At 40.6% G+C, this 25714-nt stretch overlaps 1 protein-coding gene across 17 annotated transcripts in view; it reads right to left on the minus strand.

The window, feature by feature from the left end:
* KIAA2026 (KIAA2026 ortholog) overlaps window positions 1-25714 on the minus strand; it is a 153451-nt gene that overhangs the window by 115581 nt on the left and 12156 nt on the right. For 13 of the 17 annotated variants that reach the window (XR_005293160.2, XR_006281727.1, XR_005293158.2 and 10 more), the window contains one exon: window positions 7042-8483. Coding sequence is in view for 11 of the 17 variants with exons in the window: in XM_043515284.1 (XP_043371219.1) it covers window positions 7042-8483 (1442 nt within the window). In the remaining 6 variants the exon portion in view is untranslated. Of the gene's footprint in view, window positions 1-4049; window positions 4053-7041; window positions 8484-12761; window positions 12903-18450; window positions 18848-25714 lie in introns of those variants that run through there. The other 4 variants (XM_043515285.1, XM_038403213.2, XM_043515286.1 and 1 more) reach the window with 4 other exon arrangements.

Raw genomic sequence — 25714 nt, forward strand, 5'->3', positions numbered from 1 at the left:
CGTTTGCATGGCACTGTTGCCGGTGGTGTTGAAAGTTATTTACGTGCCAGATGCGCTAAAGATTCATATGTCCTTTCATGCTTCAACCACCACTCCAGAGGACATGCATCCATGCTGATGACGGGTTCTGCTCGATAACGATCCAAAGCAGTGCAGACCAATGCATGTTCATTTTCATCATCTGAGTCAGATCTCATCAGCAGAACGCTGATTTTCTTTTTTTGTGTGTGGTTTGGGTTCTATAGTTTCCACATTGGAGTGTTGCTCTTTTAAGACTTCTGAAAGCATGCTCCACACTCCATACCTCTCAGATTTTGGAAGGCACTTCAGATTCTTAAATCTTGGGTCAAGTGCTGTAGTTATCATTAGAAATCTCACATTGGTTCCTTCTTTGCATTTTGTCAAATCTGCAGAGAAAACGTTCTTAAAATGAACAACATGCTAGGTCATCATCCGAGAGTGCTGTCACATGAAATATATGGCAGAATCTGGGTAAAACACAGAGCAGGAGACATACAATTTGCCCCCAAGGAGTTTAGTAACAAATTTAATTAACGTATTATTTTTTTAACAAGCGTCATCAGCATGGAAGCACGTCCTCTGTAATGGTGGCCAAAACATGAAGGAGCATATGAATGTTTAGCACATCTGGCACGTAAACACCTTGCAATGCAGACTACAAAAGTACTATGTGAACATCTGTTCTCACTTTCAGGTGACATTGTAAATAAGAATTGGGCAGCATTATCTCCTGTAAATGTAAACAAACTTGTTTCTCTTAGCAATTGGCTGCATAAGAACTAGGACTGAGTGGACCTGTAAGCTCTAAAGTTTTACATTGGTTTGTTTTTGAGTGCAGTTATGTAAGTGGGGGTGCAATATATGAGTGGGGACACAAGGCCACATGGCGGACGGAGTGCAGGGACACATGAGTGAAAGGGGTGGCTCAGTGGGGGTGCAAGGACACATGGGGACAAGAGGGGGGTGCAGGGCCATCTGGAGATGGGGGAGTAGGAATGGCTGAGTGGGGGAGCAAGGACACACAGGGACGGGGAGATGTGCCTGACTGAATGAGAGAGGCTCAGGGCCAGACAGCGTCTGCCTGGTGGAGGCTCCCTAACAATCCTTCTTCCATACTCCTCCCACCCACACGCAACAATCTTCCAAGTTCACATCCATTCTCCTTCCCAGCAATTACTTCCCTCTCCCTCAGCTCCTACATTACCCCTGACTCCCCCAAGCCTTTTCACTGCTTCTGAGGAGTGCAGGAAACACATTTCTGTATTGTAGTTTAAATGAATTATTACTCAAGAGTTCTGTATTAATATGCCTAGTAGGAAATCTATTTGTCAAAAAACATTTCTTGAATCTTTTTTGTTGTCTGTATTGGTATAGACATAGATGCTGACAGGTATTTTGAAATAAATTACCAAAATAATTGAAATTGTGTTATTTTGACAAAATATGCAGTATTTTAAAATATTGTACACAGAATTTTTAATTTTGGCACAGAATTCCCCCAGGAGCAAACAAGCCATATCTGAGGGTCATTAAACGGCTGACAGTCTGAAAGAGCTGCACCAGCAGATTTTACAGATCCACTCTGCATATGCCTTTAACTACTATTCTCCATTCTTTCTGCCTTGAAGTAGCTACAAAATCTGCTGTGGCAGAGCATCCTGACTGCGTATCTTCACTTCAACAAACCTCAGGTGGTTCATCAGAAGCAGAGCTCTGCAAGGTAGATTTCACCCTACCCTCCCTCTCTCAAGCATCTCTAGTGTTGATAGGGTGAGAGGGATGCCAAATATCTCCTTCACAATTTATTGTAACCTCTTCTCCCTCCCCTGTTGGTGTGATGAGAATGGGGTAAGTAAGGGCTGATGTTAGTGCTGGGAGCAGATGGAGAAGAGGGAGCCAGGGAAGCGAGCCCATCAGTGTTGGAAGCCCATGTATCTACCACTCTGGGCCATAAATCCTGAACGGGCTAGGGTAGAAACAGGACAATCTCTCATCTCATTCACTCAAGCTATTTTCCTGATCCTATATGTCCCTCATCATGGCCCATGGTCATGTTCCCATATATAAATACATCTGGGTGAGGAGGCTATGGAACTTGGGGAGGAGAGAGAGAGGTGCCCATTCTTGCTGGGCTGTTTGCCTGTGGCTGAACAGAAACGTTCCCCGCTGTTAGCCTGGGAAGGGGGGAGGAGCTAGCCACGTGGTGGGGGGAGGCAAAATGCGACCTTGGAACGAAAGCACATGTGCTATGTATATAACGTTAATAGCAAGGTTTACCGTGAAAGAGCGTATCCATTGTTCTATAAAATGTGTCTTTTTAAATACCACTGTTCCTGTGCGTAATCAGCGGCTAGGCGATTTGCCTCAACCTCCCACACCGCCATAAATGTCTCCCCCTTACTCTCTCAGATATTGTGGAGCGCACAGCAAGCAGTAATAACAGTGGGAATATTGGTTTCGCTGAGGTCTAACCAAGTCAGTAAACTGCACCAGCGCGCTTTTAAACTTCCAAATGCACATTCTATCACCATTCTGCACTTGTTCAGCCTGTAGTTGAACAGCTCCTGACTACTCTCCAGGCTGTCTGTGTATGGCTTCATGAGTCAGAGCATTAAGGGGTAGGCTGGGTCCCCAAGGATAACTATAGGCATTTCAACATCCCCAACGGTTATTTTCTGGTCTAGGAAGAAAGTCCCTTCCTGCAGCTTTTGAAACTGACCAGAGTTCCTGAAGATGCAAGTGTCATGTACTTTTCCCGGCCACCCCATGTTGATGTTGGTGAAGTATCCCTTGTGATTCACCAGTGCTTGCAGCACTATTGAAAAGTACCTCTTGCTGTTTATGTACTCGCCGGCTTGGTGCTCTGGTGTCAAGATAGAGATATGGGTTCCGTCTATGGCCCCACCACAGTTAGGGAATCCCATTGCAGCAAAGCCATCCACTATAACCTGCACATCTCCCAGGGTCACTACCCTTGATATCAGCAGATCTTTGATTGTGTTGGCTACTTACAATACAGCAGCCCCCACAGTAGATTTGCCCACTCCAAATTGATTCCCGAATGACCGGTAGCTGTCTGGCGTTGCAACTTTCCACAGGGCTATTGTCACTCGCTTCTCAACTGTGAAGGCTGCTCTCATCGTGGTATTCATGCGCTTCAGGGCAGGGGAAAGCAAGTCACAAAGTTCCATGAAAGTGCCCTTATGTATGGGAAAGTTTCGCAGCCACTGGGAATCGTCCCAGTGCAACAGTGCAACACTAAGCGTTCCCACCAATCTCTGCTTGTTTCCCGGGCCCAGAATCGGCGTTCCATCACATGAACCTGTCTCGTTAGCACCATGATGCCTGCATTGCTAGGGCCTGTGTTTTGAGAGAAGTCTGTGTCCATGTCCTCATCAGTCTCATCACCGCACTGACGTCGCCCAGTTTCGCTTTGCCAGGTTCTGGTGCTGTATATACTGCAGGATAATGCATGTGGTGTTTAATGGTCTCCTAATTACCAAAGTGATCTGAGCGTGCTCCGTTCTTGCCGTGGTATGGCGTCTGCACAGAAAAAAGGCGTGGAACCATTGTCTGCCATTGCTCTGATGGAGGGAGGGGCAACTGATGACATGGCTTACAGGGTTGGCTTACAGGGAATTAAAATCAACAAAGGGGGTGGCTTTACAACAAGGAGAAACAAAAACAACTGTCACGCAGAATGGCTCCCTCAAGGATTGAACTCAAAACCCTGGGTTTAGCAGGCCAATGCTCAACCCACTAAGCTATCCCTCCCTCTGGTATTTCAGACAGGACTGAATCTCCATTCAAGGTGCCCCTGACAGACCTCACCAAAACGATTGTTGGCTGTTGATTTCAAGGAGGGAGAGAGGGAGGGGGGAGCAAATGAATACAAAACAAATCAGGTCTATTTCTTGTTTTGATCCACTCCATCTATCTTTTCATCTTTGGCTGGCAGCAGACGGTGCAGTAGGACTGCTAGCCATCCTCATCTCCTGCCTGCCCGGCAGAAGATGGTGCAATAGGACTGCCTGCAGGACTAAAGAGAATGACCTGGTCGAGTTACTTCTAATTTAGTCCCTGCGCCCATGTCTGCCTAGGTGCTCCTGACCGACCTTACCGAGGCGGCCAGGAGCACCTTGGACACAATGAGGATGGCTTTCAGGCCTACTGCACCGTCTGCTGCTACAAGGCAATGGGTTGCTGCTGCTGTGTAGCAATATAGTACCGCGTCTGCCAGCACCCAGGAGACATACGGTGACAGTGAGCTGAGCGGGCTCCATGCTTGCCTTGTTATGGCGTCTGCACAGGTAACTCAGGAAAAAAGGTGCGAAACAATTGTCTGCCGTTGCTTTCACAGAGGGAGGGAGGGCCTGACGACATGTACCCAGAACCACCCGCGACAATGTTTTTTGCCCCATCAGGCATTGGGATCTCAACCCAGAATTCCAATGGGCAGCGGAGACTGCGGGAACTGTGGGATAGCTATCCACAGTGCAACACTGCGGAAGTCGACGCTAGCCTCAGTACTGTGGAAGCACCCTGCCAAGTTAATGCACTTAAAGCATTTTGTGTGGGGACACACACAATCGACTATTTAAAGACAATTTCTATAAAACTGACTTCTATAAATTCGACCTAATTTCATAGTGTAGACATACCCTTGGTCTCTAGGTTCAATCAGGGAAAGGCTGTATGGAAGTTCCATGTCTGTCTGAGGGTCTCAGCTGTGGAAATTCCTCCTAGAAGAGGTCCACAGAGCACCTCACTCACTCTCTTTAGTGCAGGGGTCTCAAACACGCGGCCCACGAGCTCATGTGGCCTGTGGGGTTATTTCCTGCGGCCTGCCAAGCTGCCCACCAAGCTCCGCGTGCCCCCCTGGAGTTATGTCCTGTGGCCCGTCAGGCTCCCCTCTCCCCAGCGCGCCGCGTCCCCACTCCTCTGCCTACCTGCAGGCACTTCCTGCCACCAAACAGCTGTTTGGCAGCGCTTAGCACTTTCCAGGAGGGAGGCGGAGAAGAGGTGGGGCAGGGGCGGGGATCTGGGGAAGGGGTTGGAATGGGGGCGGAGAAGGGATGGGAAGAGGTGGGGCCTCATGGAAGGGGTGAAGTGAGGGTGGGGCCAGGGGCAGCGCGGTGGGGGGGTCAGTGATGCAGCCCTCGGGCCAATGTACTAGTCCTCATGTGGCCCTCGTGGTTTAGATTCCTGCTTTAGTGCATGCTAGAAGTTTCATCTACTTCAGTTGACCCATTTTTTTAATCTTTGGATTCCCTCCTTGGGCTTTTTTTTTTTTTTAAATTAACTGTCTACCTTTTATCTATTCCTCTTACTAGTTCAAAACTGATCCTTTGGAGGTGTTCTGTTTTTGGGTTTGCTTTTTTTTATGATGCACATTGTACTCTTAGCTGATTTCGCTTTAGTATTTTTTGTATTTGTCTTCTTTGCATGGTACTCAGATGCCTTGTGATAAGCACATTATAAATGTATTATACAAACAAAACATATGAAAACTCTGTACACTCTCTCCCACATTCCCATCAGTCACCTTGATACAGGAAATTCTGAAAAACTCTTAATGTGTGAGAACATTCCCAAGCCATCTGCTGGAGCCCACAATTTAAGAGTGGGACTCTATGAAGGGAAAGTATAGATACTAGACTAGAATTACAGAGAAATGTATTTTTTAACAAATCGTTTATATTCTTTAATATTTCCCATGACAAATTCACCATAACAATTCCAGTGTGAAACTAGGATCCCTTACCACACAAAGTGCAATTTGATATAAATAACCAGGTACTTCCATTAGCTTACTGCTAGATTTACTACTTAATTACGAAGCTCATTTTATGATTAATATAATATTATTTCATTGTCCACTTTTTTTTTTAATTTGCAGCCTAGCATACTTATTTCTGTTATAATAGGCTCTCCCAATATAACATGCTTGGTACCCAAAATATACCTTAATAAAGATTAGTAGAAATAAAGAAGCCCTTAAAATAGAATCAAAGAAATTACATCAACTGTCCGCAGACTCATTTGACAGCAGATCCTAGTTCATGAAGTTGCCTTAAGCAAGATAATGTTGTTTATGTTTTAAGCATTAAAACAAAATGAAAAGTTAGTATGTTACAAACATTGGGCATCAAATTACAACCATAGCAGCTAACACAGATGAGGAATTTGTGATAGTAAGATTTTTAGTGCTCAATGCACTATATATAAGATATACAAAGTGAACAAACAGAAAATTGTAATTTTCCCCTGATCTCTCTGTTACAGTAATCAAGTAATCATATTAAAAATAGTATTATTTGTAACAATGGTTAGTTAAAAAAAATCAGACAGAATAATTTTTAAGGGCCTGCTCCTGCTCCCTTTGAAGTCAATAGCATTATTTCCATTGATTTCAATGATGGAAGGTCAGGCACTTTGCTCAGCCCAACAATCTGAATATTGAAAATGTAAAAAAATTTTCACTATATACACATGGCAAAACACTTTGTAAAATCATTTCTTTAAAATACTGTTGGTATTTCTGAGAGCACTGCTAGTGATGACCACCTTGCTAAAGAGTTTGACAAATGCAAGTATGGCAGTACCATGTAAAACAGCTTACACAATTTATATCCTGTTTAAATACCACACTGCTATTTTACCTGTGGTAGGGGGCGTGTGGTATCTGTGCTCTACATGCTGCTCCAAGTGTAGATATAGCCTCAGATGCTTTTTGCGTCAAGTAAAAAGTCTCACAGCAAACTACACTGACTACAGGCTACCCTGAAAACTGTACATAAATCATGTTTTGTCAAGTTTTATCAACTGACGGACCGGCTCTGACCATACCATATATTGGATGTGAAACTCTTCCATCTAAAATTAATATCAGAAACGTAAAAGGCATGATACTGTTCCCATTCGCAAAATAAAATATAACAAATACAGCTACAAAGTCTATTTTAAGAACACGCCACTATCACCCTCTCTCTCGCTTTTAGTATAATAAAATCAACTTACCAGATTTGTGCTTCTTGTGTTTTGCTTTCTTTTTGATGATAAACAACTTATTCTGGATCTCAGGTTTGTAAGTCTTGAATGGGTGAGGATGAATCTCACGCTTTCTTTGCAGGTCATCACGTTTTCTCTGCAGATGTGCATTCAAAATGTCTTTCAGTTTCTTTTTCTTCTTTTTCTTCTTTTTAGCTCGCATCTTAGTAAGTTTTAGTTTCTTATTACTCCATAGTGAATTCTCCAGAAACATTTCTCTAGCAACTTTGTGGCAATTCATGTCTGGATTGTTGCTATGACTCCCATTCACATGCACTTGGCAGGTTTTAAGGGTATTTGTTTTTAATCGGCTGGGCTCAGTTTTTATTAGGGAAGCTTCATGACGTTTCTCTCCATTTTCTACAACTCTGATTTCTCCTGGGCTGAGAGGTTCCCCAAAGCCAACAATTTCTCCTGGACTAATTGGCTTCTCCTGGTTCTCTTTACAGCAGCCAATTTTTTTAATGTCACAGGCTCTGTGCATTTTAATTTCACAATTGGGTTTCATTTCTTTTTCCGTGGTGATACTGAAACTATCCAAGTGAATTTTCGCTGGACAACAAATAAGAGAATCCATACTTTTCCCTACTTCTATTTTACAGTGAGGTAGCAGCTCTTCTCTACCACCAAATCTGACTTCCCCATTGCTTTTGCTGACATACTCACATTTCACTTTCTCCAATTTAATCCGTGGTACTTTTTTTACTTTGATGGGTGGAGCTGGAAATGCAGGGGCTTGAAAAGGCCTCTGTTTGTAAATCCGTACATCAGCACCACAGAACTGTGGAAAATGAACGTAGGCATTCTCCAAGAAATCATAACCAAGGATCACTTCCCTGCACTCATGGATAGGCTGCCCAAGCACAGCATCTTGAACATCTTTTTGTGTTTCATATACAAAGTCACAGAGGCCTTTTAACAGCCATACTTTTTGGTAGAATGGGAGCTCATGAAATGGTGTTCCCTCCAAAGGATTAACTTCCCCAAGGACTTTAAAAAACTGGGGGCATAGCCCAAGCTTTTCTGCACAGCCATCAGGGTTGTCAGTTTGCCCTACAACAGTGTACCACTGTTGCACTTTCTGTCTAAGTGCTGCTTCCCAAGTCCTGTAAGGAAGAGTTGGTCTTCGATGCAAGGTAGATCTTCGATGAGGAGGACTTAACAAAGAAGTCATTATTTTGGATAAAAAAGCATTACACTGAGGCATTAGAAGACAACGTTCCAACTCATAGAAGACTATTTCAGGCAAGTTTAGAATTTGTTGTGCTAAACAAAGGAAATGACCAATAGCTGGAATTTCCCACATGGTCTCCATCCTTGTAGGTGCTGCTTCAGCTAAAAGTGACTTTTCCCATTCTTCTATTTCTTTCTGACTAGCTTCTTCTGCCTCTTTTCGTTCTTGCTCTCGTAGCCTATTGAAATAAAAGAAATGTCACAAAAATTAAGATATCTGATTTACCTTAAAAATAGTGAAGGAGAAAAGTCAGAAATACAGAATGAAAAACAAATAGATTTTGTTTAAAGCAACAATGAACACAGCATGTAAAATCAGAAATCAGTTTGTCTTTAATATGGATTACATAACACATCAGTACTCAAAATGGGAACATATAGGTTATTATATCTTACCTACACTTCTTACTGCTGCCACTTGGAAAAAGAGGTGAGGGGATGAGAAAATCTTGGCAGATACCATCAGGTGTTCCCCCAATAACAATTCTACAGCCCTTTTATCAGCAGACACTGTTTTCTCATCAAGTATCCAATTAAAATCCTATTGAACTACATACCTGTTGAGACTTCACCTTCACACTGCTGTACTGTGACTTCTAACAGCTATCTTGTCTCTTGTTTTCATTTAACATCTTTCTGATTTATACACAAATATACCCACTTAACAAAAGGTATTCTAGTGTATACATGCCCCTTTTTCCATGTGTGTTTTACTAATCAATGTGCAATGTGGGTTAAAAAGAGAAAATAAAATGTGAGGATGCATAAAGAATGAGATGGAAAATAACACTGAAAATATAATGATATTACATTTACAAATGGTATGCCCTCAGCTGGAATAACGTATTCAGTTCTGGTGCCAAACCAAAAAGGATATAGCAGAAATAGTGAGTATTCAGAGACAGGTGATAAAAATAGAGACCTACCTAGAAAAATTTCGATACGTTGAAAAGAGCAAAACTACTTTATACAATACATTAATAAGAGGGAATTTGATAGATGTATACAAAATAACAACTAGTATAGAGAAGACAGACAGGACACATCTATTTACCTTTTTCATAATGCAACTATATACGAACATTCAATGAAATGCAAAGGCTACACAATTAAAACTGATTGAAGGAAATGTTTTCACTACACACAAAACTGGCCTGTGGAACTAATTGCCACAAGATAGGATAGAGGCCAAGAGGTAGCAGATTTAAAAGAAGAACTGGACATATAATGAGAACATCCAGAGTTTCATTAGTAAAGATTTTTTTTTTAAATTTGAATGGGGTATAAACCTTCTTGTTTGAGGGCATACACTAGACTAACTCGTAGGTTTAGGAAGAATTTTTCCCCATGGAAAAGTTATTCCATAACTGCCTATTACAGAGTTTCTTACACTTTCCCCCTGCATCTGGTACTGACCATTGTCAGAAACAAGGATATTGAGCTAAACCGATCTTTGGTCTGACCCAATATTGCAGTTCCTATTATCTTATTTATTTTCAAACTACTTGACCCAATTCTCCCTCTTACACACAAATAAATTAATATGAAATATAAATTCAAAGGATAAACTCCTCCCAATTAAGCCAAAAGGCCCTAACCAAACACACACTTCTCCATTTGATGACAGAAAGCTATGAATGAGTACTAGCCTCTAAAACAGTGGTTCTTAACCTTTACAGCAGCCTGCACCCCTTTGGTTCTCAAAATATGTTCTCTCACCTCTTATCAAAAATCATTGAAGTAGGTCAGTTCTTTAAACCTAGATATATTTTTTATTTGTATATTACAGTAATCGTTAAAAACATATAATGTTAATAAATACATAGTTTTGATGAAAAAAGTAGTTGTACTTAGGTGCCTGTGCTTAATTTGTTTTCGATGACTTACCTTCTAAAAAAATCTGGCATGTCTTGCACCCCCAGAAAGAGCATCTTGCATCCCCAGAGGGTGTATGCACCCCAGGTTAAGAACCACTGCTCTAAAACAGACATTACTCTGCCACTTTATATATTTTTATGTATATGTATTGCATTAATAGCCTAGTTTAGATTGTATCTTTGTTGCGAAGAGGGAGAAATATACCAGAGACCAGCACTTTTCACTGAGAGAGTGTGCTATATGTATTTATGAATGTGCAAGAACTACAGAGAAGTAGCCATGTGACATCAAAATGAAATTCCAATGAAAGTTTCATCTGACACAAATCATGAAGAAAGTTCAAATGGTTTCTAACTAAAGATGAAGTTTCCTAATACTATATTGTTGGGTATTTGTTATTTATTTACCTATTAAATGCAGAAAGATATATTAATGCAACATCAAAAAATTTAAATTAAAAAATTTCAGTAAATCCAAAAGTTGATGTTTCCACATCAGTGTTAATACAGCCACATTATACATATGAGGTCAAATCTTGCTTGCCTTACTTAGATGATTAAGTCCATTGAAGTAAACAGGACTACTTGCATGAGTAGAGTGAGCTGTATCTGTCCTGCATTATATTTATTTCAAGGTTAGCAATTACAGGCAGTCCCTGACTTTACGACGTTCGAATTACAACACTTACGTTTCTGAATTGACCCCAATTAGACTTACAACAACTGGTTTCGACTTTACGACGCTCGGTCCCGCAATGGAGTGTATTGCGGTTCCAAGTTACGACATTTCGACTTATGATGCAATTTTCAGGAACCAATTGTTATACCTCAATTGTAATAACATAGGGTTTTTTCAGTTAATTTTCTGAGGGTGAGGCAGTGGAATAAAAAAAAGTAAAAGAAAGTTAAGTGCTCCCATCCAAACACCCACTCAATTGCCACACACTCCTAAACCTCTCCTCCACCTGCGAGAAGCCTGTCGTTCCTTCACAACTACATAAGGCGGCTTTCAAATGCCTTATTTCCAAATGCCTTAGGCAGCTAAATACTCTAACATATGGTAATATGTTTATTTGAATATATGAACTCTACACTGAAATAAATGTACAGGTAAGTTGTGTATATTAGAGCACTTGGGCTTGAAAAAGGTGGGACCAAAAGGGTTTCTGCACCCTGGTGATGGGAGGGGAAGGGAATGGTCTGGTTTAGTAGATGGTGAAGGGGGCCGATCGCTAAGAATAGCTATTAATAACCAAAACCAATCCTTAATTTATTAAAGATGTTGAAATTACAGCCAAAGATTGCATGCAGGCACACCCATGCAGAGTATAAGTAATAAATTTGGCTATATAAATTTTTTCAGTATATCAGTAGAAAAAAGCACATTTAAGGTTTTTTTATTTTACTGTTGTGATTACTAGTTCAACAGAACTTTGAAAATATTTTTGAAAGCAATTAAAGTAATTAGTAAAACATTCATGCAATTAGTACTGCATTGGTGAAATGTATTGGCATCAATATTCCCTCAATTATTATTATTATTTTGTACTGAGGGGGCCACAAACTCCATTGAACATGACATTTTTGACCTCCGTCCAAAAAAAAAAAAAGCGAGGGGTGAGTAGGGGAGGAGGATTGTGTGTGTGCAGTGAGGGGTATGTATAGGAGGGGTTGTGCGTGTCTGAGCTACAGAGTATTTAGGAGAGGTTCTGGGGGCAGCTGGGAGAATAGGGTGGAGGGAGGGCTGCTCCAGGGTGGCTCCTCCCCAGTCTCACACATTAGTCTCTATTACCACCATTTATGATGTCCCAGAGGGAAATTATTTACTATACAGCAGCTGTCTTAGAAGCCTGGGAGACGGAGGGACAGGGAGAGATAAACACACACACACACCCTGGCAAGTTTCCTGGGCCAGGGGTTTCAGACATGCCCACTGGGGACTCCCAGGAAGGGTGCTGGGCTGGAGCTCACTCCCCAGCTGCCTCTTGGCAGCAGCAACTGCCATGTCCCTGGACACAAACTACTGTGCAGATGAGATGCAGGTATGGGGTCAAGGGTATGTGCTCCTGCCCCTCAGGCCACAGCTTTGGAACTTCCACTAACCCAGGCCAGAACTTCAGAGCCCAGACCCCTCAGCTGACCTCCTGCCCAAGGGGCATCCCAGAGCCACTACCTCCTCTTAGCTCAGCCAAGCATGACACAAAAACAGAAGGGCTTGCATTCCCTTGCAGTAAGGAGGGAAGTCCAAACCCCCCGTCACAAGAGAGGGAACAAGCCGATTCTTAAAAGAGCCACGCCATAGCCTTGCTGGGGCAGCACAGAGGAGACACGTGCAGCATGATTTCTGATCTGCGCTGTATATATAAGATTCCTACACCGTTTACACGGACCTATGATAGGTTTTATTAAAACAAACTACAAAAAGTATGCCACCGTGTACTTGACAGTGCAACGTTTATACTCTAATTCCACTAAACTCTATCATTTTTGTCAAAATATTTTCCCTTTATTACCAAAAAAATCCTAAAGACACCTTTGCTTACTGCTTGGCAAAAACCCACGAAAGTAGTGTAAATTTTATTGTTTTTAAAACCTGTTCTTGAGAATGAATCTACATCATATATAAATATTTATTACACAAAGTCTTTCCATATTTTCCAACATTGCATGTTATCACACAATATTTTGCTGTGGCCATATTTTATCTCCAGTCTTGCATATCTAGTTTGGAAAGAGAAACAAAAAATTAAAACATGATTTCAATACTTGGTGTGTGATTGTGTATAAAGTAACATTTAAAAAGGAGTCTATTTTATATTTTTATCTGCAAATCACATTGGTAATAATGGGAAGCACTGTACATTTGGTAATGTTTCTTCTTATGCTTTGTGTGGAGAGAGAACTTTCAAAATTTTAGTTATTTGAAATTAACATAAAAATAACTGCTAGATGGTAAATCGATCTGAAACAAAATTAAGACAGCAAAGCATTAAAACTCTACATGTGGGGAAAAAAAAAATCACACTCTCCCTGAAAATTATTCACCTGATACTTTTGAAAGTAACAAAGTATAACAGAAAGCAATTAAAAACCTATTTATTTTTTTCTGTTTATTTTGTGCACTTGATTGCACCTTGTGTAGAGTCAGCTAGTGCAGTGGTCCCCAACGCGGTGTCTGCGCGTGCTATGGCACCCACCAGGGCATTTATGTGTGCCTGCCTAGTGACACGGTGTGAAAGGTAATGCCCAGCAAGGGAGAGAAGCCGCGGCCCCACACCTGCCAGGGACAGAGAACTCTGGGGCTGCAGGCTGCGGGCGCTGGTGTTTTCTGTCCCCCATAGGTGCGGGGCCACGGCTTTTCTCCACACTGCCCAGAACTGCAAAAAAAAAAAATGTCTGGCATGTCCTTTGTTCCAGTTTCCTTCAGAGCTCCTTTGGGGTGGAGAGGATATCTCTTGAGCCAACTGAAGACAAAATGGAGGGTCTCCCAAGGCTTTATATAGTTTCTTCTTGCGGATCTAAACCCCTCCCTCCACCTGTGCAGGATTACAGCTACAGAATGGAGTTTTGGAGTCACATGGGCAAGTCACATGTCCATGCATGACTCAGAACTTTACAGTCCAAACCACATAGCCAGGAAAGCTCAGATTGGATTGGTGTCTATCAGGGTCTATTGTCAGCTTAAGTGTTTCTTGATTGGGCGCTTAACTTGCATATTCCTTTCTAAAGAAGGGGACCAAATGCCTTACTAAGGCTACTTAAAATAAAAAAAAAAAAAAAAAAAGCCTCGCACTGCCGCCGCCTGAACTGCCAAAGAGCACTACACCACGCCCGAACTGCTGAAGCAGGAAAAAAAAAACCCCGCTCGGACTCTGCCACCCGAAGAATGGACGAAATGCCGCCCCATAGCATGTGACGCCCCAAGAGTGTGCTTGCTCCGCTGGTGCCTGGAGCCGGCCCTGTATGTGAGTATTCTTCCACTGCAGTGATACTGCTGTTTTCTCGTGCTTTGCGATTTATTATTTTTTTAACATTTTGTCCCAAAATGAGTGGTTCAAATAAAAGACAATATATGCATTATTTCAACGCACAGTGGGAAGAATCCTATTGTTTTACTGAAAATAAAGGGAAATGTGTTTGCTTATTGTGCGGTGGTACTGCTGCAGTGCCAAAAAAACAATGTCAAACGCCATTTCCAAACTAATCACAGCTCTTTTGACATTAGCCATCCACTTAAATCTGAGTTGAGAAAGAAGAAAATTAATCAACTCCAATCAAACCTATCTGCCCAGTAATCTGTTTTCACTAGACAAGTGGTAAAGTCTAAAAGTGCTACTATTGCTTCCTTTAAAATTGCTCATCTGCTTGCAGGAAGAAAAAACCCTTTGAAGATGATGAATTGTTGAAGGAAGCATTTTTGACTGGTGTCGATTGCCTGTTTCAAGGATTTCCTAACAAGCGTGAGATTTTGTCAGTAATACAACACTTGCAGTTATCAGACAACACAGTTACAAGGAGGATACATGCAATTTCAAGCGACTGCAAACTCAGCTAAAGGATGACTTGGAAATATGTGACTGGTTTTCACTGCAGTTCAATGCGTCGACAGATATATCAGATACAGTGCAGTTGGCAGTTATGGTGAGGATGGTATTTAGTTATTTCACCATAAAAGAAGAGTTACTAAAAGTATTGCCTATGAAAGGGCAAACAAAGGGTGCGGACATCTGTACTTTATTCAAATCATATGCAACATCAATTAGTATGCCACTACACAAGCTGTCTACAATCACCACTGATAGGGCACCAGCAATGATGGACAGCACCAATGGATTCATTGCACTCTGCAAGAAGAATGAATCCTTTCCGAACTTTATGTCTTATTATCCACCAAGAAGCTTTGTGCGTCAAAGTTCTTTCTTTTCAACACGTCATGAATGTCGTTGTTAAAATAATTAACACTATTCAAACTAAACCTTTGCAACACTGACTTTTTAAGGCCCTGTTGATGATAAACAATCTGATCTTATCTTGCACACAGAAGTACAATGGCTGAGCAAAGGTAAAGTTCTTGAATATTTTTTAAGCCTAATTGAAGAGATCAAAGAATTTCTGAAGTCCACAGATCAGAACTTCGAGCAACTAGAAGACTCCAGCTGATTAACAGACTTGGCTTTTCTTGCCGACATCGCTGACAAATGGAACATTTTAAATCTTGAGCTCCAGGGAAAAGACAAACATGTGGCTCAAATGATAGGTTCTGTAAAATCATTCAAAGCAAAACTGATTTTGTGGATGTCACATATGAAGACGAAGTCTCTCATACATTTCCCAAGTATGAAGAAAGTGGTATGTGACAGTAATTTTAACCCATCACCATTTGTTATCCACATTCAAACACTCTAGAATAATTTGAAAAGAGATTTCAACAGTTCACCATCATTGAGCCTGTAGTTGCCTTTCTTGTGAATCCTTTTACTTGCCAAATAAAGGTAACAGAAATGGTTACATCAATTGCGAGTCTCATTCAAGAAAGAACAGAAGACGTGGAACTGGAGATTTTGGACTTTCAAAATGATATTGTTCTAAAATCCTGCGCAACAGATGAAAACTTTGACCGAAAAAAGTTTCCTGCCTTAAAAAATGTAGCATACAAAATAAAATCTTATTTCGGTTCCACTTTTTTATGCAAAGTTCTGTTTTCAACAATGAACATCATAAAATCTAAATACAGATCTGAGCGTATAGATGCTCATCTTAATGATTGCTTACAAACGGGAATATCATCCTACTCTCCCAACTATGAAAAATTGGCTGAAGAAATGCAGTGCCAAAAATCACACGGACTTTATTAGAAAAAAAACCACATGAATTAATTATACCTATTTTCCATTAAGTGCTGATGAGCGCATATGGTTAACTTGTATTTAACTTTTTTTAAAAATTTGTTTATTTATTTAAATCCAGATACAAGTAACAACACAAAGAATATTTTTTAATTAACCATAACTGGCTATCTATGTTAAAATAAGAATAATAAATATATCTGGACCAGCAGTTCAACAATGTTTTATATATAGGACTGAAATATTACTAGCCTCACTTTCTGCTTCAGCTAGTCTAAATTTTTCCAAAAAACTGTCCAATCAAAAATAATTTTACTTTTTAAAAAATAAATAGGATGAAAACTGTTACAATATTTATTTTGTAAAAACTCCTTAATTTTTCTTACAGGTTGATAAAATGAGCAAATTCACATGGTAAGGTGAAAGAGTAATTGCCACATAATTTAATTAATACCTTTTACATGTAAAATTACCTTTTTTCTCTTATGCATTCATATATTATGTAATATTAATATGATTTTTTATATTATTTAATGTACAAATACAAAATAAGCCTTGAAAAATTGTTGGCGCCCGCCACACTCTTCTGAAAACATGAATGTGCTATTGACCACAAAAAGGTTGGGGACCACTGAGCTAGTGTAAGGCATGGCCCTTAAACTGGTACATAGTGCAGGTTGGCACAACAAACATGTGCCATGCCCATGCCCCGTGCATGTTATAGTTGTACAGAATACATTTTATTGGATATATTTGTTCTTTAAAAATATAAATTAGGAAATTATATTCAATATTACTATATTAAATGTTATTGATGTTGCTCAATCAAACACTCAACAGTTCTGAAATACTAGAATTATGATTGACCACACCACCTTAATTCTGCCACCTTGTTCACTTACCTTATGATATAGTCTTCAATTATATGATCAAATACAATATTACTCCAGAAGACCCCTGCCTCATTCAGTGTACAGAAATGACATGTGGGCTCAGAATTAAGGTTGTCTGAGCAAACCTAATTCCGTCATTCCTGAACTTTTGAGTGCTTGACTTTACAACCTAAATTGTGTTATTTTAACATAGGGTTGGTGTGATGTTGCACCACATAATGCTTTATGGGAATATGCTCATGAATGTATATATAACATAACTGGAATATGTTTTATGCTACATATGCCATGTAACATATCTCTGTAAAGGTTATGATCTACTGCACATATTCATCCTATTTGTATGCATGTATCATTTTTATATTCAAAGTTATGAATATTGGCTGTATACTTGTTTGATTTTAAGTAGCCTTAGTAAGGCATTTGGTCCCCTTCTTTAGAAAGGAATATGCAAGTTAAGCGCCCATTCAAGAAACATTTAAGCTGACAATAGACCCTGATAGACACCAATCCAATCTGAGCTTTCCTGGCTATGTGGTTTGGACTGTAAAGTTCTGAGTCATGCATGGACATGTGACTTGCCCATGTGACTCCAAAACTCCATTCTGTAGCTGTAATCCTGCACAGGTGGAGGGAGGGGTTTAGATCCGCAAGAAGAAACTATATAAAGCCTTGGGAGACCCTCCATTTTGTCTTCAGTTGGCTCAAGACATATCCTCTCCACCCCAAAGGAGCTCTGAAGGAAACTGGAACAAAGGACAGTAACCACAGGGTGTGTGAGTGATTACTGGATCCAGACTAGAAGGAGACTAGTCTGAAAAAGGAAGCTTACTGGAACACCTCTGAGGGTAAGGTTTTATCTGTATTCAGTTTTCTTACTAGATTAGGCATAGACTTGCGTGTTTTGTTTGGTAATTTACTTTGTTCTGTCTGTTATCACTTGGAATCACTTAAATCCTACTTTTTGTATTTAATAAAATCACTTTTTACTTATTAATTAACCCATAATATGTATTAATACGGGGGAGGGGGGGCACACAGCTGTGCATATCTCTCTATCAGTGTTATAGAGGGTGAACAATTTATGAATTTACCCTGTATAAGCTTTATACAGGGTAAAACTGATTTATTTGGGGTTTGGACCCCATTGGGAGTTAGGTATCTGAGTGAGAGAACAAGGACATTTCTTAAGCTGCTTTCAGTTAAGCAGCAGTTTGTGGGACATGGTTCAGACCTGGGTCTGTGTTTGTAGCCAGCAAGCATGTCTGGCACAACAAGGCAGGGCTCTGGAGTCCCAAGCTGGCAGGGAAGGCAGGGGCAGAAGTAGTCGTGTCAGATCCGTTGGCAGTCCCAAGGGGGTTCTGTGATCCAACCTGTCAGATGGGTTTTTTTTAAAAAAATTTTCTATAAAATAGCTAAAGGTCAGATTTTGAAAAAACACTAGGTGTCTAAAATGCAGACAGGTGCCTAGTGGGATTATTCCACTAAGTGCCTAAATACCTTTGAAAATCTGGCTCTACATCTCTAAACCCAGTTTTACAACTTTTATTCTTGTTAATTCTTAATTCAAGCAAGCTGTCAATGGGGTCTTACAAAGCTCCCACGACACGGAGCTGATCATCCACACAATCAGGAAGTTGGGGAAAACTGAACACAAGGAGACTAAAAAAAAATGGTCAGAGGTTATTACATGTATATTCACAATTGCAAAACAAAATATAAATTTGATGCTAGTGTAACAAGAACACAAAATATCAATTTTAATAAAAAAAATTAAACTACTGTAAAACACATTCTATTAAAAATGTTCACACTCATTGGTTCTTCAAGGGGTTCTTTTCAGATTGGGTCCACACTGGTAAACATGCCATTCAGAAGAAAAAAAAAAACATTTCTTGCCTGCTCATTTCTTATCTGTGAATACATTCTAAGTGGCAAGTAACAAAAAAAAAATCACTAAAAGGAATGGTAGTATTGTACTAATAACCATAGAAAACAAGAGACACATCACAGTCTGGTGTACTCATCTCCCAAAAGATGCATCCAAAGACACTTTTGTAAACACAATTTGTAACATTCTTCAAATCACAAATGGAAAACCAAGCTGCTACTTTATATATTTCTTTCAATGAAGGAAAGGTTCTTACTGCCCGAAATAAGACTCAAAAAGAAAAGGAGTACTTGTGACACCTTAGAGACTAACAAATTTATTAGAGCATAAGCTTTCGTGAGCTACAGCTCACTTCATTGGATGCATTTGGTGGAAAAAACAGAGGGGAGATTGATATACACACACAGAGAACATGAAACAATGGGTTTATCATACACACTGTAAGGAGAGTGATCACTTAAGATAAGCCATCACCAGCAGCGGGGGGGGGGGGGGGGAGGAAAACCTTTCATGGTGACAAGCAAGGTAGGCTATTTCCAGCAGTTAACAAGAATATCTGAGGAACAGTGGGGGGTGGGGTGGGGTGGGGGGGAGAAATAACATGGGGAAATAGTTTTACTTTGTGTAATGACTCATCCATTCCCAGTCTCTATTCAAGCCTAAGTTAATTGTATCCAGTTTGCAAATTAATTCCAATTCAGCAGTCTCTCATTGGAGTCTGTTTTTGAAGCTTTTTTGTTGAAGGATAGCCACTCTTAGGTCTGTAATCGAGTGACCAGAGAGATTGAAGTGTTCTCCAACTGGTTTTTGAATGTTATAATTCTTGACGTCTGATTTGTGTTCATTCATTCTTTTACGTAGAGACTGTCCAGTTTCACCAATGTACATGGCAGAGGGGCATTGCTGGCACATGATGGCATATATCACATTGGTAGATGTGCAGGTGAACGAGCCTCTGATAGTGTGGCTGATGTGATTAGGCCTTATGATGGTGTCCCCTGAATAAATATGTGGACACAGTTGGCAACGGGCTTTGTTGCAAGGATAGGCTCCTGGGTTGGTGGTTCTGTTGTGTGGTGTGTGGTTGCTGGTCAGTATTTGCTTCAGATTGGGGGGTTGCCTGTAAGCAAGGACTGGCCTGTCTCCCAAGATCTGTGAGAGTGATGGGTCGTCCTTCAGGATAGGTTGTAGATCCTTGACGATGCGTTGGAGAGGTTTTAGTTGGGGGCTGAAGGTGATGGCTAGTGGCGTTCTGTTATTTTCTTTGTTGGGCCTGTCCTGTAGTAGGTCACTTCTGGGTACTCTTCTGGCTCTGTCAATCTGTTTCTTCACTTCAGCAGGTGGGTATTGTAGTTGTAGGAATGCATGATAGAGATCTTGTAGGTGTTTGTCTCTGTCTGAGGGGTTGGAGCAAATGCGGTTATATCGTAGAGTTTGGCTGTAGACAATGGATCGTGTGGTATGATCTGGATGAAAGCTAGAGGCAAGTAGGTAGGAATAGCGGTCAGTAGGTTTCCGATATAGGGTGGTGTTTATGTGACCATCGCTTATTAGCACCGTAGCGTCCAGGAAGTGGATCTCTTGTGTGGACTGGTCCAGACTGAGGTTGATGGTGGGATGGAAATTGTTGAAATCATGGTGGAATTCCTCAAGGGCTTCTTTTCCATGGGTCCAGATGATGAAGATGTCATCAATGTAGCCCAAGTAGAGTCTTATCTTAAGTGATCACTCTCCTTACAGTGTGTATGATAAACCCATTGTTTCAAGTTTTCTGTGTGTGTATATCAATCTCCCCTCTGTTTTTTCCACCAAATGCATCCGATGAAGTGAGCTGTAGCTCACGAAAGCTTACGCGCTAATAAATTTGTTAGTCTCTAAGGTGCTACAAGTACTCCTTTTCTTTTTGCGAATACAGACCAACACGGCTGCTACTCTGAAACCGAAATAAGACTGAGTACATTAATGCCTGATTGAGTAGGATTATCCATAGATTATTATACTTCTGACATACATCTGATCCATCCTGTGATAACAGATTTTGACAATTTCATTCCTTTTACACCTTTAACTAAATGAAATAACTAACAATGGCTAGCTGAATCCCTCTTTAGTAGACCCTGAGCATTCTTCAGGCATCCAGTTTTATACCATGAATGTTCCTTATTAGCATACTTAACATTGCATGGGGGGAAAGGGATGGCAAATTAATTTTTTGTGATCTGAAAAAGACTGATTAATCTTTTGGTAAAAATATCAATCATCTTTAATGTTATTAAATTGTTCTTAATGTAATCAGAGTCAGAATGAGCTCTACCCTGACATCTGGTGGTGAGCTGTGAAAAAGGACTTCAGAGGCTAACCTCATTTGCATGGGCACACCCACCCTGCCTAGCATGATGGGACTGCTTGCCCAAATGGTCACTTTGGCTGCTGTGGGATCCCTGGTCTCTTTGTTATTGGGGAAACAGAAGTACAGTGGTGTTATCCTGGTTATGTGAATAAAGGACAGTAGAACTGTACTTGGCATTTTATGAGGGACTCACCCTCAACTAAGTAGCACTCACTAGGCAAGGGACATGGGTTCCAAAACCCAGTGAATTGAGGGAGGCTGGGGACAGGTATGTGTACCTGGTAGTGTGGGTCCTAAACAGCACTTTGACCCCTCCTCTCTCCAGGGTGTAATAACAAAGCTAATTTTGATTCCATTAGGATAATCTTGTTACATGCTACAGAGCTGAAATCACTAACTCCTAGGTCTAAGCCTTATACCTACTCTGGGCAAGTGGTTCTGAGTGTGCTATCACTGAGGCTCCCCTACTAACAGTGAAATTATTAAGAGCTGAAATCACTGAAAGCTGTATTAAGGGGGGGGCTGAAGACATTTTGGTGAGCAATGAGAGGAATGGCTAGCAGGACAGCTGGCTGAGAGGCGTGGCTGGTGGTGAAGACTGCAGCAGAACCCCATAGAGAGGCATGATAATTGGCTGGTGACCCAAGCAGTGGAGCATGTAAGATGCCCCCATGCCTCCCCCCACTTCCACCCAGGCTGGGGGATACATGCTGCAGATGAACTTCTGAACTCTAGGGGCTGCACTGACCAAGAACAGAAACTGTGGGAGGGGTGCCTTTTAGGTTGCTGGACTTAAGATCCTGAGGGGAAAATGACAATTGTTGGATCATATTAAAGTAGTCCTGTATGAAAATCACAAATGAGTTTGATATCCTGCAATTTAAACTATGGGGAATCACTAATTAAGAGGTCTCTTATTTTTACTGTTTCTCTCCCTCTCTGTGTGAAATCTGCAAGCTGCTAATTGTGTTAGTACATCCTAAAACAGAGTCTGTTCTCAAAGCAATACTTCGTAACAACTACTCACACAGAGACTCAAAGCGATACTTTGTAACAACAGAAACAGCACACAGAGACTCCACGCCCTTGTGTTGTATTCATCTTGCTTTGTTAACAATTGTGATTAAAATACAGATAGAGGATGTATATGGATGGATGCTTGGTGTGGATAATAACTGAATGATCAGGGAGGTGCCAGCCTAAGAATCCAGTGTCCATCGACTGAAGAAAGCGTCAAGTGGAAACAACCAGAGGACCCCCGGCGGGCAAACTGGAATCCACCCAACAGCCTCAAGGATGGGAGAACCAAAGAACAAGATAACATCTGGCAGCATAGAGCCATCAGGAATGTGCCATCTGCCGATTGATTCAGCAACAGCATGATGAAGCAATTCCCATAAACTGGCATAGGAATAAACTCCTATAAAAATGGACTCTAGAAAGTGAAAACTTTGGGGTCTGATTCTATAAACTAACTTCCAGGAGCATCAGATGAGCATCTGAAAAGGCCCTGCTCCCTCCTCATGTCCAGGCCACCTGGCCAGTGGCTTGGCATGAGCAACTCTAAGGCTGCTAACTATGACAACAACCTTGCAGAACCTGTGTGTGTATGAATGTGTGAATAAATATGAAATTGAATGGAATGTTATAGCTATAACTAACTGCTTACTATGATTCTTTCTGTATTCACAATAAATGTGGCATTTTGCCTTTTCCTCTTTAAGATCCTACTGGTTTTTATTTTATTTGTATAACACACTGCCAAACTTACTTGAGGGCGGATCTCTTGCTCATTGTGTTATGAATCCTGTTTGTGGTGTTTCCGCAGATAATGCCACATTGTTTCCCTCCTTTATTAAAAGGCTTTTGTTACATTCAGACTCAGTGCTTGCGAGAGCGGAAGTACTGCCTCTTAGAGGCACCCAGGGAGGTGGTACATAAGTGTCCCAGGTCACTGGGTGGGGGGCTCGAGATGGTTTTGCATTATGTTATTGAAAAGGAATCCCTAGATACTGAACCCAGCCCTTGTTGCTGCCAACTCCGATGGGCAGAAGGGTTACATTAAGATGAATTATTAGCTTTAAACAAAGTTTTTTCCCATCTAGCACTCTTTCTTGATGTGATTTGCTGTTTACATGGATAAGTAGCAGATGTGGCAGTATCCTGGGAAAACCCTACTGAATTAAGTTTTAGTATCTTTGGAGTCCATCCTATTACATGCAAAGATTATATATTATTGTGGATATGGATTATCAAAAAACTATACTGAACAATGTGGCAGACCAGAATGGGCTTCTGGAGGACAATCCATGTGAAGTAGATTTCCTGGGAAAATCTAGAGGGAGTTGAATGCAAATTCCTTCCACCCCATCTTTAATTAATCAAAAACCTAATTTTTTGATACTACACCCTGAAGAACGAACCATTTTCTGCTGGTTACCTGTTCCTGAAGGTTGAAAACAAAGGTCCAAGCTGCATGAACAAACAGGATGATCTGCTTGTTCTGAGCTAAAACTGTTATTAACTAGTAACCACAGAAAAACTCCATGGTCTGAAGGACTGACTCCGACGAGAGCCCTTACTGGAGCTGGGGAAGGATAGAATCGCTGGTAAGGTTATTAGCACGCATGCAGGTTTTATTTTTTTCATTAATTTTTTTCCGCTTTCATCTTAAGAGTTAGGTTGACATACGGCAGCTTACGTTGACCTAACTCTGTAAGCATCTACACTAAAATGTAGCTCCCGCTGATAAAACTCGCCCACTACACTTACTTAACTCCTCCTCCGAAAGAGGCGAAGTGCATACGTTGATTTGGTAAGGTTGACTCAATGTCAGTGTAGACACTGAGTTGCTTAAATAGACTTGCTTCAGAAACCGTTCCACAATGCCCTACACTGACAGTTAAATCAATCCAAGCACTCCTGGTGAGGCACTGCTGACACAAGGACTGTACTGTGGACATGCAAAAGCAATTTAATTACTCCAGTGGCTGTAGATCAATGTAACTTAGGTCAACTTAATTTTATAGCGTAGATTTGCCCTCAGATATTTAAGGCCCGAAAGCGGTGTTTATAAACAAAACACCCCCCATCAACCTTAACTACCCAAGAAATTAGAGTCAGAGAATAGCCACTTGACACAGCATACTCTATTCCCAAGGAGGCAGAAATGGGGACTAAGCAACCATGGAAGTTAATGCTGTTTGAAGCTTCATTAGTTTCTCCTAATGGTGGTCCCCACTAAAAAGTCATATGGAATAGATGTGAGCCAATTCCAGCATAGATAGCTTAATGGTCATGCTACCATTGAGGGATCTGGAGAAGAGAATTGGGAACTATGCAGTGGCATCATGAAGGTACATGAGCCAAGATCCTGCGGATCTCCAGCCTAGTTCCTTTCCATTCTACTGTTTTCACATTTGGAGGGGAATGATAGCGCAGAAATAGGCTCCCTAAGAAGACTTCAGATTTAATAAGTATGTTCTCCCTTTCCACTATTTTCTTTTAGCGGATACTATGACCTTGAACTACTACACATTATGACAAATGAAAAGGAGAACAAGCGATATGCCCTATCAACATAGTCCTTTTAAGAATGATCTTCAAACATAGTTCACAGAGCACCAGAACAGAAAAAGAATTCTGTGGGATAAGTTAGGGATTGATAGGAAACAGTCCATAAGTGGACTTTTCATAGAATATCAGAGTTGAAAGGGACCTCAAGTACACCACAGAATGAAATATTTATTGAATACATTAAAACATCCTATACAAAACATAAATGGACATACACACACCATAGAGAGAATAAAAAAAGGTGATTGATTATATGCTATTGGTATCAGGATGAATATAACTTCTCAAAATGTATTTAATTAAGAAATAACATACTCTTCCATTATAAGGAATGTGTTGTTCTAGACTAAAAATTATATGTAGTATTTTATTTCAACAAACGCAGACTAAATGTTTCAAGTTACTTGTTTTCAGCACTTCAGTTGTGACTGCTTAGTTCAGCTATAGTCATACAAAAAAAAGTGGTCATAGGGAAGTATGGTAAATCAGGATTCAGCAAACAAGGAATATGACCATAGACTACTACATTCTGGCTTTCAAATGCTATTACAAATTTTCTGATATTAAAATATCAGAAGTTTTTAAATCATTTACACCATTACAGTGTTTGGGAAATTTTCCAATGACAAAAGTGAATTAAGACTAGAGTTTTGCAGATACCATTTTTTAATGGTAAAATTGTGTGTAATTCATGGCACAGTCGCAGTAAAAAAACCAAACAATTTCACACTATGGTCACAGTAACAATGTGCGACAGCAGGGTCCACAAGAACAGTTTGTTAGTTCACTTTGATCTCGTTCTCTTTGAAATGGGACTAGATCAAGGTGAACTAATCAACTGTTAATGCACAGCAGCTGATCAAGGCAAACTTATGACCTGTTAATGTGCAGTAGCAGGGTCTACATGAACAGTTTATTAGTAAGCACTGACCATCTGCTGCACATTAACTATATGTTAGTTTACTTGGATCTGGCCC

This window comes from Dermochelys coriacea, chromosome 5, assembly GCF_009764565.3.
Source record: "Dermochelys coriacea isolate rDerCor1 chromosome 5, rDerCor1.pri.v4, whole genome shotgun sequence".
Lineage (NCBI taxonomy): Eukaryota > Metazoa > Chordata > Testudines > Dermochelyidae > Dermochelys > Dermochelys coriacea.